At 33.9% G+C, this 15,262-nt stretch overlaps 2 protein-coding genes across 13 annotated transcripts in view; both read right to left on the minus strand.

Moving 5' to 3' along the window:
* Positions 1 to 1,697: 1,697 nt before the first annotated feature.
* On the minus strand, positions 1,698 to 7,406 carry LOC100245228 (cytochrome c-type biogenesis ccda-like chloroplastic protein). Of its 2 annotated transcripts, none has more exons than XM_002284510.5 (12): positions 7,118 to 7,406; positions 6,895 to 7,035; positions 5,669 to 5,727; positions 4,796 to 4,926; positions 4,630 to 4,715; positions 4,481 to 4,512; positions 3,837 to 3,998; positions 3,117 to 3,189; positions 2,875 to 2,975; positions 2,256 to 2,348; positions 2,134 to 2,180; positions 1,698 to 2,056 (listed from the first exon to the last, which is right to left on the minus strand). In XM_002284510.5, the coding sequence occupies exons 1-12, from the start codon at positions 7,194 to 7,196 to the stop codon at positions 1,984 to 1,986; spliced, it is 1,077 nt and encodes a 358-aa protein (XP_002284546.1). In that variant the 5' UTR covers positions 7,197 to 7,406; the 3' UTR covers positions 1,698 to 1,983. The 2 variants fall into 2 exon arrangements, with proteins under 2 accessions (XP_002284546.1, XP_010644236.1); XM_010645934.3 differs by having other exon boundaries at positions 5,669 to 5,724; positions 7,118 to 7,394.
* A 1,087-nt stretch (positions 7,407 to 8,493) lies between these two features.
* Positions 8,494 to 15,262, minus strand: part of LOC100854644 (B3 domain-containing protein Os07g0563300) — a 30,280-nt gene continuing 23,511 nt past the window's right edge. For 8 of the 11 annotated variants that reach the window (XM_059735649.1, XM_059735652.1, XM_059735653.1 and 5 more), the window contains 2 exons: positions 8,884 to 9,231; positions 8,494 to 8,804 (listed from right to left, as the gene is read on the minus strand). In XM_059735649.1, coding sequence (XP_059591632.1) covers positions 9,163 to 9,231 — 69 coding nt within the window. In that variant the 3' untranslated portion in view covers positions 8,494 to 8,804; positions 8,884 to 9,162. Of the gene's footprint in view, positions 8,805 to 8,883; positions 9,232 to 11,459; positions 11,864 to 15,262 lie in introns of those variants that run through there. The other 3 variants (XM_019217416.2, XM_059735647.1, XM_019217415.2) reach the window with 2 other exon arrangements.

Genomic DNA, 15,262 nt, shown 5'->3' on the forward strand with positions numbered 1-15,262 from the left:
TGTGTCTTCTTTGATTGACTATTCATTTCATGGAATATAATCTTTAACGAATTAGATTTTTCTTAGATGGAGTTGTTCTCTTGTCTAACGGGTGCTTTTCCTCTTCGACCACACATATACTTCCAACTTTGTATTTAACCTTTCATATAGGAAGAGTATTTTTGGTGAGTGATGTGTATAAGTAAGAAACTATGACTACTCTTGAGAGAATAGAAACCAACATTTCTTCACAGTTCCATGATACACAAGTTGAGCCCTTAACACTTTCTATTTTAGATATCACTCCACCTTTGGAGACTAATCCACCCTTAAATCTCATTGTGGTTGACCCACCCTGCAAATAGACCTACCACTAAACCAAATCTTTTAACTCATCCCATGGTGATCCAAAACAAAGTTGGACTATACAAGTCCAAGTTGTTTAATACCCTTAAGCATCTGTTGCCTATTTCTCTTGGTCCTTATGAGCCTCTCTTAGTCAAACAAGCTTTTAATGATTCTAATTGAAAAACACCATGGATGTCAAGTTTCAAGCTCTCATGAGGAATCATGCTTGGGATTTAGTTTCCCTATCAGTCCAAGTATAAAGTAGTTAGAAATAAATAGGCATTCAATTTGATATACAATCCATGTGGTTCATTAAACAAGTAAAAAGCTTATTTGGTAGCAAAGGGGCTTCATCAAATCCCTGGAGTAGATTTCTTTGAAACGTATAGTTCAATTATTATACCTTCTACTATCTATCAAAAAAAAAAAAAAATTATTATACCTTCTACTATTCGAGTTGTTTTGAATCTTGTTGTGCAACAAAGATGGGATATTCACTAATTATATTACATAATGCTTTTTTTGAATGGCTATAAGAGGACATGTATATAAGTCAACCTAAGGGGTTTATTGATTCTACAAACCTTAGTTTGGTTTGTATGCAAGTCAAGAAAAGTCCTTTACGGTTTGAAGTAGACCCGTAAAGCTTCATTTGATTGACTTAAAGCAAGCACTCTTGGATTGGTGTTTCATCAATTCACAATCTAATGTATCTTTGCTTATGTATAAATCAAAGGTATTTTGTTAATCTTATTAGTTTATATCAAATGACATCTTGATCACAAATAGTAGTTTAACAGTTGTGTCGAAGTTAATAAGTGGCATGAATTATAGCTTTACCCTAAAGGATCTTAGCCCTTTACACTATTCCTTAGAATTGAAGCTTTTTAAGAAACTATTGAGTTGTATTTAGCTCAATCCAAACATATTGTTGATTTAGTTAAACTTACAAATATGAATGAAGCTAAAACTCTACCAACTCTTGCTAGCTCAGGGAAATCTTATCAAAAAGAGATAGAGGTCTTAACAGCAAAACCCTCACTCTACAAGAGTACTATTAGGGCCTTACAATATGTCACAATTACAAGTCCTAATATTTCCTATATGGTCAACAAGTTGAGTTAGTTCTTACAATCTCCTACAAATGCTCACTGGCAAGCATCTAAAAAAGTGCTTCATTACTTGAAAAGCACAATAACCCATGGCCTTCAATTCCAATCCAATAAGCATTTAACTCTTGTGAGCTTCATTGAAACTAATAGGACAAGCTGCTTGGATAATAGATGATCTACCAACAGTTATAGCGTTTTTAGGAGTAAATACTTTGTCTTAGAACTTTGAGAAGCATAATGTAGTAGCTCGATCAAGTATGAGTCGGAATATCATGCTTTAGTGCATGTTGCTGTAGAATTAACTTGGTTACATTCGTTGCAGAGAGAGTTGAGAGTTCAACTCAAATTCTCACCAAATATTTTGGTGTGACAACCAAGGAGTAGCTTTGTTTTCTCTGATTCTCTGAATATTTTTCTCTCCAAACACAAGTTTTAATATCTGAATCTCAAAAGTGAGAAATTCATGTTGTAATCTTTGATCCTACCATATTTGCGCCCCCCCTGTACAACAGTACTTGTTACCATATGTTTGGAAGGGAGATCCCTACATGACCATTGAGGTAGGGAAAAGCCTATCCAAGAGAGTGTAGATTCCCCCACCTAGCAGAAGTGCACCACTGCAGATTTGAAGACCTTTTAGAAACAAAGCTACAAGGAAATCTAAGAAAGCAACATCACATATGGGAGGAGGTACCTGGTTGGGTTAATCCATGCTGAGAACTTGCGGAACGAAAGCAGGCTCTGCAAACACCCATACATTAGATTTTGCTAATGAACAATATTAACAAAAGGACTATAGAGAAGACGGACAGATACCTGCAATGCTCCAGCAAAAGAAGCAGCAAGAAGTAGAGGAGCAACATAGCCAGTCGTGTATGTCAAAAGTAAGCTGCCTCCAATCACTGGATCCTGTTATGTATTGTGTCGTGTTAGTTATTTACTTCCATGGATAGATTGCTTTCAGGGGGGTTTCTTTTAATTTTTAATTTCTTTGATTCTTTCATGCATTGCAATCTTTTGTAGAATACAGAAAAAAAAAATTTTCCCCTCAAAAAAATACTTAAGAGAGAGTAAGAGCCCGTTTGAGAACTGTTTTCCAGACTCAAAAACATGTGTTTTCTGATAATATATTTAAATTATTTTCAGTTATTTTCACTTGTTTTCTGAGAACTATTCTAAACAATAATTGTACAAATATGAAGAATGATGAAAATGAAACTCAACGGATAAAAGTTATTTTTAAGAAATATTTAAAAATGCAAAAAACAGGTTAAAAACATTCAAGTTCCCAAACAGACTTTTGTTTTATAAAACATGAGAGAATTATTTTTGAAAACTATTCTAAAAAACCGTCTTTTGAGAACTATTTGCAAAAACCATTCCCAACTAGGCCCTAAATGACTCTCATTATGCTATTCAATCAATTCTGATGTACCTTTGATGTAGCAACATATCCAAGTAGAGTAGCCAGCACAGGCGTACTGCAAGGTGAGGCAGCTAATGCAAACGTAAGCCCGGCCAAGTAAGCTTGCACACCTGGCATACAAAAATTTCAGTTCTTTTAGAAATTGAGAGTCCAGATTATCGTTGAGCTATCAAAATTGCAAGCACCTGGAGAATTTAGTTTCACCCAAATCATGGAAACTTGAGAAATGGAGGTAAAACAAAAACTCTTACTTGAAGGGAGATTAGCCGCAGCAGAACGGGGGTCAAAGTTGTTAAAAAATGAGGGAAGTTGTAGTTCAATTATCTGCAAAATTGGCAAAAGCCAGACAAGCCCATGGAAGATGATGTGAGAACTAGATCATCATTAACAAAGTTCAAATCTTACATACGATTGAAAGAATTCTGCGTGAGTATGAACTTATAGGTAATACAAAGTGCAGTCCATTTCCAATAACTTGATCAATATGGACAAATAAACTGACATAAGTTGTGAATTAGAAACTTGAATATATGAGTAGTCTCCAATTTGTTCCTAAAGTTTTCCAAAACAGAGTCCTATTTAGGCATGCCAAAGTGTACATGGTCACTCAAAACCTCAAATTTATTCATCAAAACCAATTACCACCTTCTCATAACAATGGACCATATTTATAGGTATTGCTTAAACAAACTGTAAGTCTTCCACACAATGTAAACATGAAAATACCATGAAGCACCTAATATTACCTTCTAACACATATTCCTATGGCTCTGACTAAAAAAGCCAAAACAAAACAAAGAAAAAAAAAACCCACATATTCTTATGGCTTCTATAGTTTTATAAGAAATTTTAGGATTTTTATTGTTATGAAAAAGGGATCTAGATGACAATTTATATATCTATGCAGAATAAAATCCAAAGTTTATTCCAAGGATAAAAAGATACTGAAAAATAAGAAAATGACCTAGTACCTCAAGGAGATTAAGACCCATAATAACAGCCAAACCAGAAGCAGCCAAAGGTAGTCCCTGTCCTATCTGTCCATATGCCTTTCCTGCGAATGAGGCTGCTACACCCAAGATTGCTAGTGTTGTTGCCAATCCTAAAGAGAATGCAACTGAATTCCCAATGACCTGATCGGCAATTGAATTTTTAATGGAGAATTAAATGTGAAATCCAATTGGATGCCAAGCTCACAAAAGCAAGATACAATAATATATTGAAGCTCGAAAAAGCAAGCTGCACTAACATATTTACTAAATATACAAGAAGGAAATAGTAACAAACAGCAAGGTTTAATCCGACTGATTGGTTTTCTCAAAAGAAATTCAAAATTCGAAGAAAAAGCACCCATGCCAAAAACTCACCTAATACCTCAAATATTTGGCACTTTGGCAGTAGAAGTGCTTATAGTTTTGTAGTTTCCTTTTCAAATGGTTTTTCTCTTTTTCTATTTTATCTAGTTAAAAATATGTGACAGTTTAACTTTTTCAATTGTCATGTTTCTGAGCTAATTCAATGTTTCAACTATGACAGATTTTCCAACAGATAAGCCAAGAAATAGGAATCATAGAGGAATGTAGGAATGAATAGAACTCATTTAGCAAGTCATTACCTCTGCTCTGCCTTTCCCCGAGCCAAATGCTCCTGGATGATTTTCAACCAGTTCATAAATCAGCATCAGACATGACAAAAGATTCAAAAGAATGATAGCTTGTTATGAAAAAGTGAATCACTACAAGATTTAATATTAAAAAGGTTTACCAATGTAACCAAGGGTCAGTGGTAAGACACTTAATGTACAAGGAGAAAGGCTGGTTACAAGACCTGCCCCAAATATAACTGCCAAACTGCAATGGGTACGAAGAAAATGCTTACATGTTATCAAAAATACCAACTTCAAGTCAAGAGAAAGAGTCTATGAGGAAACCTAGTGAAACTGAGAGCTGACAACTGGTCCTGAACAGCTGCATTAGCCTGTTGTCCAGCTGAATATAGGAAGCCTCCAAACCAATCTCCAATGCTCCCATCGGCCAAAGTATAAACAGAAGTAGCCCCTTCCTGAATAGAAAATAATTTTGGATCTTGAGATTATATGAGAAATATAATTTGCATCTAATATTCCAATATAAATAATCTACTACAAACAGCCATTTAGCATATTTGTTCTGTAAAACATTAGCAAGATCAAACCAGAAATAAATGAAAACAATTTGTTTTACATAGCATTTGAGAGGAGTCCATTTTGTTTTTATGGGTATATGGTGGCTTGAAACTTCAATAACCCATCAGGGGAATACAATCATATCAAGATATAAAAATCAAATAACCAAGATGAAGTGGAGTAGAAAAAGGAAAACAATGATCATGCTTCATATAATAATCATTCCTATGAAAAAGGGCAAAGATAAAAAACAATATTAAAGAAAACAAATGTAGTCCATACTTTGATCTTGTGGACAACAAGGACAATATTTGAAATAAGAAAAAGGATAAATCTGTCAAACAATTGAAAAGTATTCATTTTGTTGACACCTCATATAAATGCCCATCAAAGTGCCAAGCCAAGACATGTTTGCACAATTTTCTTGCAATCTTGAATTTCTTATCTTGTTAAAACTCAAAGATTCTATCTTCAAAATTTCCTTTGAGAATACATGTATCTCAGATGAAATGAAAATATCCTTAAGGTTAATAACAAATGAATCAATAAAGCACGAAAATATATATTAAATTTTAAAAAGGAAACAATCTACTATAAAGTTGAAGGATATCCATGCAAACACATTAAAAAAGTTCTCACCAATATATCCTTTATATTTGCAGCCTTTGCCATGTCTGTTGTTGCAAAAAAATTTGCTGCTGGAACATCAGAAACAGGAATAATGTTTATATGCAAGTGCACCAAAATCCTCATGATGGCTGTCAATAAACTGGAAGATAAAGGGAAGAAAACGGAAAAGCAGAAATTTATTTGTACAAATTTCATCCTCGAAAGAAATTCAAATAAATAAGAGTAAACAACATGTTTTATTTATTTTTCACCAAAAGAATATATTTTATTTCTTCACCAATATAAAGTAAAGAGAATTTCTAAACTTATTTTTCAGAATTGAGAGGTTTAAATAATCACCAGAATTGCAAATAAATTACCTAGAGAATTAAAAGAACACCTACACAAGTCTAATAACTGAGCAATCTGTAAACAACTGAAATAGGCTTGAACACTGTTAAATGCATTGGATTTTTGAAAAATGAAAAAGAAAATAGCTAAACGGGAGCATCTGCATACAAAATGAAGGAAAAGGACCCTTAAAGGCATTGGAGTTTTCATGTATTAAGGCAATTCACAGCAAAACAGACTGGTCAAAACGCCAAACTTCAGATTGCTTTAACAAGTCATCTCAGTAGTATGCTTCAACCAAAGCAATGTTGACTGAAGACTACTCAGAGGAAATTGCAATTCACCATACTTAGGTACCCCACAAGCAATATAACTCATGCACTATTCTGAACAACTACTTACCCCTCACAATACCGGCTACAGAAATTTCAAGTACACCCTCAGTTAAATAACAATTAAAGCACAAAAGGAGACACAATAATCATGAATAGACTGCAAAATTCCAAAATAGCAAATCTCTATTAAAGGAATTGAGATTGTCCAATCATGTTAAAGTAATGTATTCTCCAATCATGTTAGAAATGAAATCCACCCCCTATATGAAGAGAAGAAAGGGGAAAAGCTGACAAAGAAAATAGAAACTCTCTATTAAAGTAACTCTCCTCATTGGTGCCAAATTGAGTTATTCAAACACCCATCCCACTTTTTTTGTCTTTTCAGAATTTCTCACTGAAAAAAAAACTTCTACAGGAAAATTCATACTTTTCCTACAAACCCACTACTCTAATCCCAGACATCACAATACCATGTAAACTCACATGCAAGTAATTAAACTCAAAAGCCCAAATTAAGGCATGAAAGGGAGGATAATGTAAGGTGATAAAGTAAAGGATGGAGATGATTACCTGCAAATGCAGAGGAAGTTGCAGCTGTCTTAATTAGAAAGCTGCCACTTTTTTCAGTCTTTGACAATGATACAATATCTTGGGTAAGATCCTCAGCCATGGCAGACCTCTTAGGCACTCTGACGGGCACCTTATATTTGCCTTTGAATATAAAATTTGAGAGAAGAGCATGGAATATAATATCTTTAAGCATAACTAAAAAATGGGTCGTTTATTGACTCACCAGTCTCATGTTTGTGGCTTGAGAATTTGCAAAAAGGAGTGCCATAACTGCTGTGGCGATGATTTATGACCAAATTCATCTCAGAAATACGAGCAAAACCGGAACTATTTAAGGGGTAACTATTCAATTTCTTTCTCTAGCCTCTGTTTGTTTCTCCGGAAAGTAGCTTCAGGGGAAAAATCTCGCGCAGTCAGAAAGAAGAAAAGGAAGAATGGAGAAAATATCAGAGGCAGAAACGACTTCGACGGGGGAGAGAGAGTTGCTTCCCTGTTTCAAATGAGCAATCTTCGAACCAATCAAAGTTTGCCACGACACCACTATATGGGAATCACAAAAAATGTTAAATTAATTTTAAAATCTTGCAAAAAAAAAATTGTAAAATAGTTCCAAGAACTAAGAATTTGTCTTTTATTTAATGATTATTTTCCAAATTAATGTTAAAAATTTATATATATATATATATTGAATTTCATTGTAAATTCAATGAGATGCCATGTAATTTTATATTTTTATATTCTTATGCAAGAAAATTTAACCAACCTTGCTAACTTAATTTTTTTTTTTGTTCAAATCATAATAATTAAAGGGTTTATTCCCACTCTGAATTACATTTCATATATTTGTTCAATTGAAAATAAACGGACAAAGAGGAAAAAGGAATCATTGATATTCTCAAATCTTACTTCCAACATAAAAAAATATATCCATACAAAACAATTCTAATTAAAATACTTTTACTAATGGTATTAAAATCAATTCTAAACCTTAATACGGGATTTATTTATTCTCATAAAGAGTGTTTATCTGTTTGATCTCATAATCCTGTAAAACACAACATGAGAACATTGTGTAGATAAAAGAGATGATTATAATATCCCATTGAAGGAAAAAAAATCTAATGTTACATTCCTTTTAACCTTATAAACACATTTTTAAATCTTAAAAGTTCTTTAGACTTAAAGCAAACGATATGTACATGATCGGGAGTGGATCATTATAGATAGTATTAAAGTCGATTCGTCACCTCCATGTGAGATGTTTATATATATATATATATATACACATATATGTATTTATAAACTCCTCTTAACCATATAAATACATTTTGAAACTTTAAGGGTCACTTAGAATTAACAACATCTACATGATTCGAAACATGTCGATACAAAAACTCACTTAAAATGATTCTTTAGATTTTAAAAAATTTATGAAATACCTAATTTCTATAAGGAAACATTTTCAAGTATTAAGGATCCCCTCCAATCCTCCCTCCATTCACTCCCAAACGAGATATCATTTCACAAACTCTGCTTTGATTTCTAAATAACCATGTAGCTAATAACCGATAGTTGGAGAGGGAGATATTTACATGGATATATTAATAAAAATCCCTTTGATTTCAAATGCTGGAAAATATTTACTCTTGGAAATACATAATTACATCTTCAATTTCCATATAGAATTTGAACAAAAAAACATCTTCATAAGATCTTTACATTGTTTCTAAACTAGATAGTAGAAATGGTACATTCAGAGATACATCATCAATGTTTTCTGCTCAAGGAGTACTGAGAATGTGCAGATGTAGAATAAATAAATTGATCATTTCATCCTCTCCTTTGACCACCTCATATTGATGCCCAAGAGGATGAATCCCCTGTGCCAGAGTGCAGAAAGCACGACTAACCTGAATACATAAGACAAAGCTCAAATCAGACCTAATTGTAATATTAGAAAGTTCAGAGAGAACCTTTGGAATGTTTTACCTCAATAGTAAAGAAACTTGCAGAGAGGGAGGTGTGGGTAATTCATCTGGACAAATGTTTGATATGAGGAACTGGACCTGATTCAATCTGCTATACCAACAATCTGATTGCTATTTTTAATCAACAAACTTGTGGCATTTACATAAAAGGCCACCATGGATTAAAAACAAGTATAAATAATACCAAGATGAAAAAAGTGAGGACTCAAAACTAAACTCAACCCAGCAAGGGCATAGAAGCAATCTGAAAATGTGTTTCAATCTTTCAAAGAATAGTAGCTTATGCATAATATGGCTTCATATTTGCAGCACACCTTTTGGGGGCAAGGTAGGCCTCCCTTTGCTCATCCTGCAACAGTCAATAATTAAGTATAGCACATACAGGTTATCAAGTTTTTACCAGACTAGATATGAACCAAATAAAGATAGAATATTGATCAAATATAATGTTCTCAGACGGTTTACCACTCTCCTTAAATGACAACAATCATGGTTCAAATTGATCAAAAGACCCACTACCACGAGATTCAGTTAGAAATGAAGAAACATAAAATATGAACAGAAGACCTGTCAGGCATGTCTGCATGGACTTAATGTGAAAAGAATTCATTCTCAGTATAAAGCATCAATGGTGAAAAGAACAGATGAAAGAAAGCTAAAAGGAAAAGGAAGATAGAAGAGAGATTTTAGCTGATGGCTCCCTGTTTAGTGGGGGCAATGCATATCAAGTTCGATTTAAGCTGTAGCACCCCACCTCATGGGCAACCTTTTTTGAACTTACAATGTGGACACAATAAATGGGGAAATAAACATCATTGAGGTTCAAACTCTCGACCACTTGTGAACTAAGGCTTTGATTTAAGCTACCAATTTAACCCAAGAGTTTAAGCTGTTAGATAATGGACAGTCTACACAAAATCAAGTTGACTTAGGTCAAAGCTCTAACAAGGCAGATAGAGGACCCAAATGCTAAGGTATTGGCTTAACTAATAGACTAATCATACAAATCTTTACGAAGGACATGTTTTGATTCATTTTTGAAAGGCCAAAAGCTCTTGTTTAAGCTCAATAAGAGTTTTTATACATGTTTGACTAATTCTGTTCAAAGAGTTTGACTTAAAAAAGAGCTTAATATGGAACCTAAAAAAATGTTATTTCTTATAGAAGTTCAATTTTGCCTTGTACAAGAAGTTCTTTCCTATTTATTAAAACTTTTACAACACCAATGTTACCCTTTAAAAATTGTAACTTTAACTTCAACTTCTAGCTATAAAGTCAAAAAAATGAAGTTATCCCAATTCTCAAATGAGGCTTAAATGTTTTAATAAATCTGGAAAACTAATTGGGAAAATAGGGGAGGGTGATAACTTCATAAGGGTGAAAACCAAGGAGACAAGGTCAGGTATTGGCTGACTTAGCTAATAATATGAATTATAGTACATGGAAAGGAGAACTAAATTCACCTGGATAGCAGGGAGTGGGATTCCTGTGTAGATACACAATGAGAGAGAGGATATGATAGTAGCACAATTAAATATGGATTTTACTAATCGGCCTCAATGAAACCTTAGAAAGAGCAAGGGAGAGGGGAATACCTTATAAGAACAAACATGTTACTAAAACATGGGAGAGGGAAGTAGTTTCACAAAATGGGCCCAATGGGAGAGATGACCAAGGGGAAACATGAAGGGGAGAGGAAATAGATGTTGGAATGTTGATTGTGTAGATAGATGTCTATTTTTACAGTTCTGTACATACAATAATCCTACCATTTTTTGTGTGAATATGGAGAGAGGGGAGTAATTCACAAAACAGACGCCAAGGAGAAGAAAAAAAGAAAAAAGGATTTTGGCTTATTAATGGATATATTGCCACAACCACAAAACTTCAGACTGATGCATTTATCTATGCTCATGCATGTAGAAATACATATAGTGCAGCTATAAGTGTAAGAAAAATGTTATTTCAAAACACTGAAGAAAAAGAAAAGATGAATGATTGTGCCACAAAAAGAATAGAATTCCTGGTTGGATACATGATGCCAGTTATAGTTCAATACATCAGCTTCAGGCACATTTGAATCTAGCATAGGGGAAGACTTCCTATAACAGTTTCAAGGAATCCACAAGAATCACAAATCAGTAGCATAAACACCAGAGACCAAGAAACAAAGATGTGTTATACATTGCTCCTTTAGATGAAAGAAAATTACTAAATTCTAAGTTGTGTCCCCATGGAAAACAATGGTTTAGAACATGCCAAGAGAACAAATGCCTGCCCCAACCCCAGCCAATTTTTGAAGGAAAATAACAAAATTCTCGGTTGTGCTCCCTCCCTTCCTCCTTCTCTCTTCAAATGTTGAAGGAATATAATGATTTAGAACATGTTAAATGAACAAATGTCTTAAGCATTTCCAGAGAGATTTTACACTCTCCCTTAAAATGTTTGAGGAAAACAAGAGCTTAGAGCCTCTCTCTCTCTCTCATGTCAATGAAGTTACAATATAACCATATATATTCTCTCATGCCAATGAAGTTCCGATATAACCTCTTATTTGTAAATAAATAACCAATACTCTTTTTAAGAAACCAGCTTGATCCATGGTGGTTCATATGATAGAAATGGTGCAAATAAATAAATGCAATCCATACACAAGATCGTTATTGTTAATTTATATAACAATCTATTAACTTCCAATGAAAAATTGTAAAATCTAGGGTATGCTATTATTTGTCCAGTTTAAAGGATGAGCTGACCATTATTTAGGAGAAAGTTTCAGAATCAAGAAATGAAAATTTTGGAGAGGTTTTTGGCTGCCGACACAATTCATTGCCAAAGTCTCCAACCAACGACACAGATGGTTCGCTAGTATTTCAGCTCTCTGTAGAATTGTATATAAATGCCTAATAATGGCAGTGAATTCTGCCTGTCAAAATTCATCGGGGGGTCCTTGTTCGCTTTAGATGTAGCCTTTTTCTAGTCTGCAGTGACAGAAAAGATATTAACAGAAGAAAACTTAATTTCCAGGAAATGGGCAACTAAAAATTGAAACACACTTTGCAAAACTGTTGCCAAGACTATCAACCACATGTGGAATAAACTTCCAACCAAATTTGATATCAAATAGGTAACAACCTCTCCCAGATTTCAAGTTTCAAAGTTAATATTTTTGTTCCCAGAGATTGTTTAGAAATTCAACCATTTTTTTTTAGTTTTGGAATGGTTGAAGTATAAATTGGCTGATGAATTTCTACTGACAATCTTTATTAGAAACATTCACTTTAAATCCTTCTTCACATTATTTTTTTCACCAAACTTTTGTCCCTTGGGTTTTTAACTTCATTCAGTCACATTATAACTTTAAACATGTGATAAATAATTCGAAAAGAGCACTGGAAAGTACATGTATAGTATATGAAAAGACACTTATATACTATATGCAGAACAGGTATAAGAGGATGAATTCCACATCTTCATGCAACTCAGGAGATTCCTATATATTAATTTAAGAGCACCCCACAAAACATACATATATACATACATCAATACACACACACACACATATATATATATATGCATACATATTCCTTACTTTACAATACGTGTCATCATACTTACAGCCAACCTCTCAATTCATGAACATCATAAGTGGAAAAAATAAAGGTTTCCCATTCTACAGGTTAGTTATAAAGGTTGGCTAGGGTTCATTCATTACTAACTAGGTTGGTTACCAAACCCAATAGAAAATGTTCTCACGGTTGCCATGCTGATTTTAAGACTTTTGTATGAGAAATTATGGTTTATGAAGAAAGAACCACAAGTAATACTCCAAGTTGTAACAGCAGAATTAGGGTTTTCACAGAGGGAAGGTCATCTCATATAGGAGGTTACTGCAGCTAGATAGAAAGCCTGGGTTGCAGGATTTTGAACTCACTACTATGATAGTAGTTTTCTAATGCAAAGACATAAAATTGAGTTTCAGCTACTAAAGGTACCTTGTTCATTCATCTCAACCAACATAATATAAAAGAAAAATTAATTTCCCTTTGTAAACATGAAAAGGAAAAAAAAAAATTGTTTTAGATAAACACACACACACACACACAGGCTTTTCTGGCACACTGATTTGTTATTTTGATAACAGAATGGCAGAGAACTTCAATGGCACACAGTTCACAATAGCCTTGAGAGAATAAAAAATGTTGTTTGGGAACATCAGGTTATAATAGGAAAAAAGCATAAAACTTTTAAGAGAGTGAAACATTTTTATGTCGGCAAACTTAGATATATAAATTGAATTAATGACTGATATTAACAAAAAACTTTGAATTTAAAAATAAATCTGAAGATTCATAAAAATATGGTTTACCGCCTCATGTTGCTAGTTGTTGCACATTCTAGACCACATTAAACAAATCTCCCATTTTGTCCTCAATTGGTAATAACTCTAATTTCATGATTGCTTTTGCTCTTATTTTATCTTTTCTTTTATGATCATCCATCCATGTCTATGCCATGAATCAACTGTGCACATTTTATAGACATTGTTTCTCAACTCCAAAATTTATACTGCCATGACTCATGTTAGCTTAATAATTTCCATCTCATAAATTTTTACCCACAGCTTTGTAGGCATTTGTGGTCAAAAATCATTGCTCCTTCCCCATGGACAATTGAACTGAGATAAAAATAAAAAAATAGAAAGGTATATTTTAGGTTCTCAATTTGCCTCCTAGTTTTCAATGTTTGTACCATGTTCTCTAGGTCAAAGGATTGTTGGCTCCATCTAGATTTCTTCAATTGTTTAGGGAAGGGGTTAAGATGTTGTTTTTTAGTTTTTGCTATTTGTGACACTCTATGTCTGCATCTTGTGTACATTTGTTCCCCCTCCTTTTTGTTTGTTTTCCTCTTTTTTTCTGGTAGGCAAAACAGAAATCTATCAAAAGGCTCTTAATAGAAAGGAGGGGGCTGGGGGGACCCTACGTGCACAGGGGGTTTCTTTAACAAAATTTAGCTACCTAAAAAAAATCACTAATTTCTAGTCTCAACTTTAGAAAAGCTGCATTTTTACTCATTCTGTTTTAGTGCCTATTCACTATGCTCATTTTATAGACATGTTGTCTCTTGACCTTCAACCATTCTACATTGTAAAGTATGATTGGGCTCAAACCCATCTTCTAAACTTTTTCCCATGGTTCTACAAGGTTTCGACAATCATAAAACACTCGGAACACCCTCTTTCCCTCCTTTATTTCTATATGCAACACCCTTCTAGTGTCTTATCTTTTGTTTTTTGATGACACCCTAATTTTTTGTGAGGCATGCAAAGACATGATGATGTATCTTAGTTGGATTTTAATTTGATTTGAGGCAATTTCCAAGTTAAAGATCAATTTGGAAAAGAGTGATATGATTCCAATTGGGGTGTAGAAATGTGGAGGATTTAGTGGCTAGATTTGAGTGCAAAATAGGGATGCTCATATCTACATATCTCAATCTCCCCTAGGGAGTGTCCAACAAATATACAACAATTTGGGATATGGTGGAAGAGAGGTTTTAGAGAAGACTTGTGTGAAAAGAGAGAAAATGGAGAATCCCTAATTTTTGTTATTGAAAAACTGTTAATAATACACATTAGACTTGGGTATATATATATACATGTTAGTGGGACCCACAATACAATAAGGAAAGAAAAGGAAAAGTAAATAACTGTACACTATCTAACACTCCCCCTCAAGCTGGAGCATATATGTTATATGCACCAAGCTTGTTACAAATGTATTTAATTCTAGGACCTCTGAGAGATTTAGTAAAAATATCTGCTAGTTGATCATTTGAATTGACAAAACTAGTCGCCACACATCCTGATGTGATCTTCTTTCTAATGAAGTGACAGTCAACTTCAATGTGTTTGGTCCTTTCATGGAAGACTAGATTGGATGCAATATGCAAAGCGGCTTGGTTGTCACAGATGAGCTTCATCTGTTCATCCTTTCCAAATCTCAACTCCCGAAGAAGATGTTTCAATGTGTTAGATAGTGTACAGTTATTTCAGTTATTTTGTTGATGGAAATAAGATTAAAAGGACACTCAGGGGCATAAAGGACAGAATGGAGAGGTAGGGAAGGGAGAGGATGAGCTAAACCAAAACCTTTAGCCATAGTTTGGGAACCATTAGCTAAAGTAACAGTAGGTAAGGCAGAGGTAGTAGTAATAGAAGAGAAAATATCCTTATTACCGGATATGTGATCAGAAACGCCAGAATCTAGAATCCAAGGTCCAAGAGAAGATGTGTGGGTAAGACAAGCAAAAGCATTACCAGTCTGGGCAACAAAAGCAACAGAAGCTGACTTGGTGGCCTGATAGCGGAGATAGTCATC

The sequence above is a fragment of the Vitis vinifera genome, chromosome 19, assembly GCF_030704535.1.
Source record: "Vitis vinifera cultivar Pinot Noir 40024 chromosome 19, ASM3070453v1".
NCBI lineage: Eukaryota > Viridiplantae > Streptophyta > Magnoliopsida > Vitales > Vitaceae > Vitis > Vitis vinifera.

Excerpts from the sequence above, each read along its gene's own strand:
- LOC100245228 (XM_002284510.5), bottom strand. The coding sequence starts at position 7,196 with ATGAATTTGGTCATAAATCATCGCCACAGCAGTTATGGCACTCCTTTT. Across the intron at positions 7,036-7,117 it reads AAGCCACAAACATGAGACTG|GCAAATATAAGGTGCCCGTC; the intron begins GTGAGTCAATAA and ends TTATATTCAAAG. Across the intron at positions 4,716-4,795 it reads TCAGCTCTCAGTTTCACTAG|TTTGGCAGTTATATTTGGGG; the intron begins GTTTCCTCATAG and ends TACCCATTGCAG.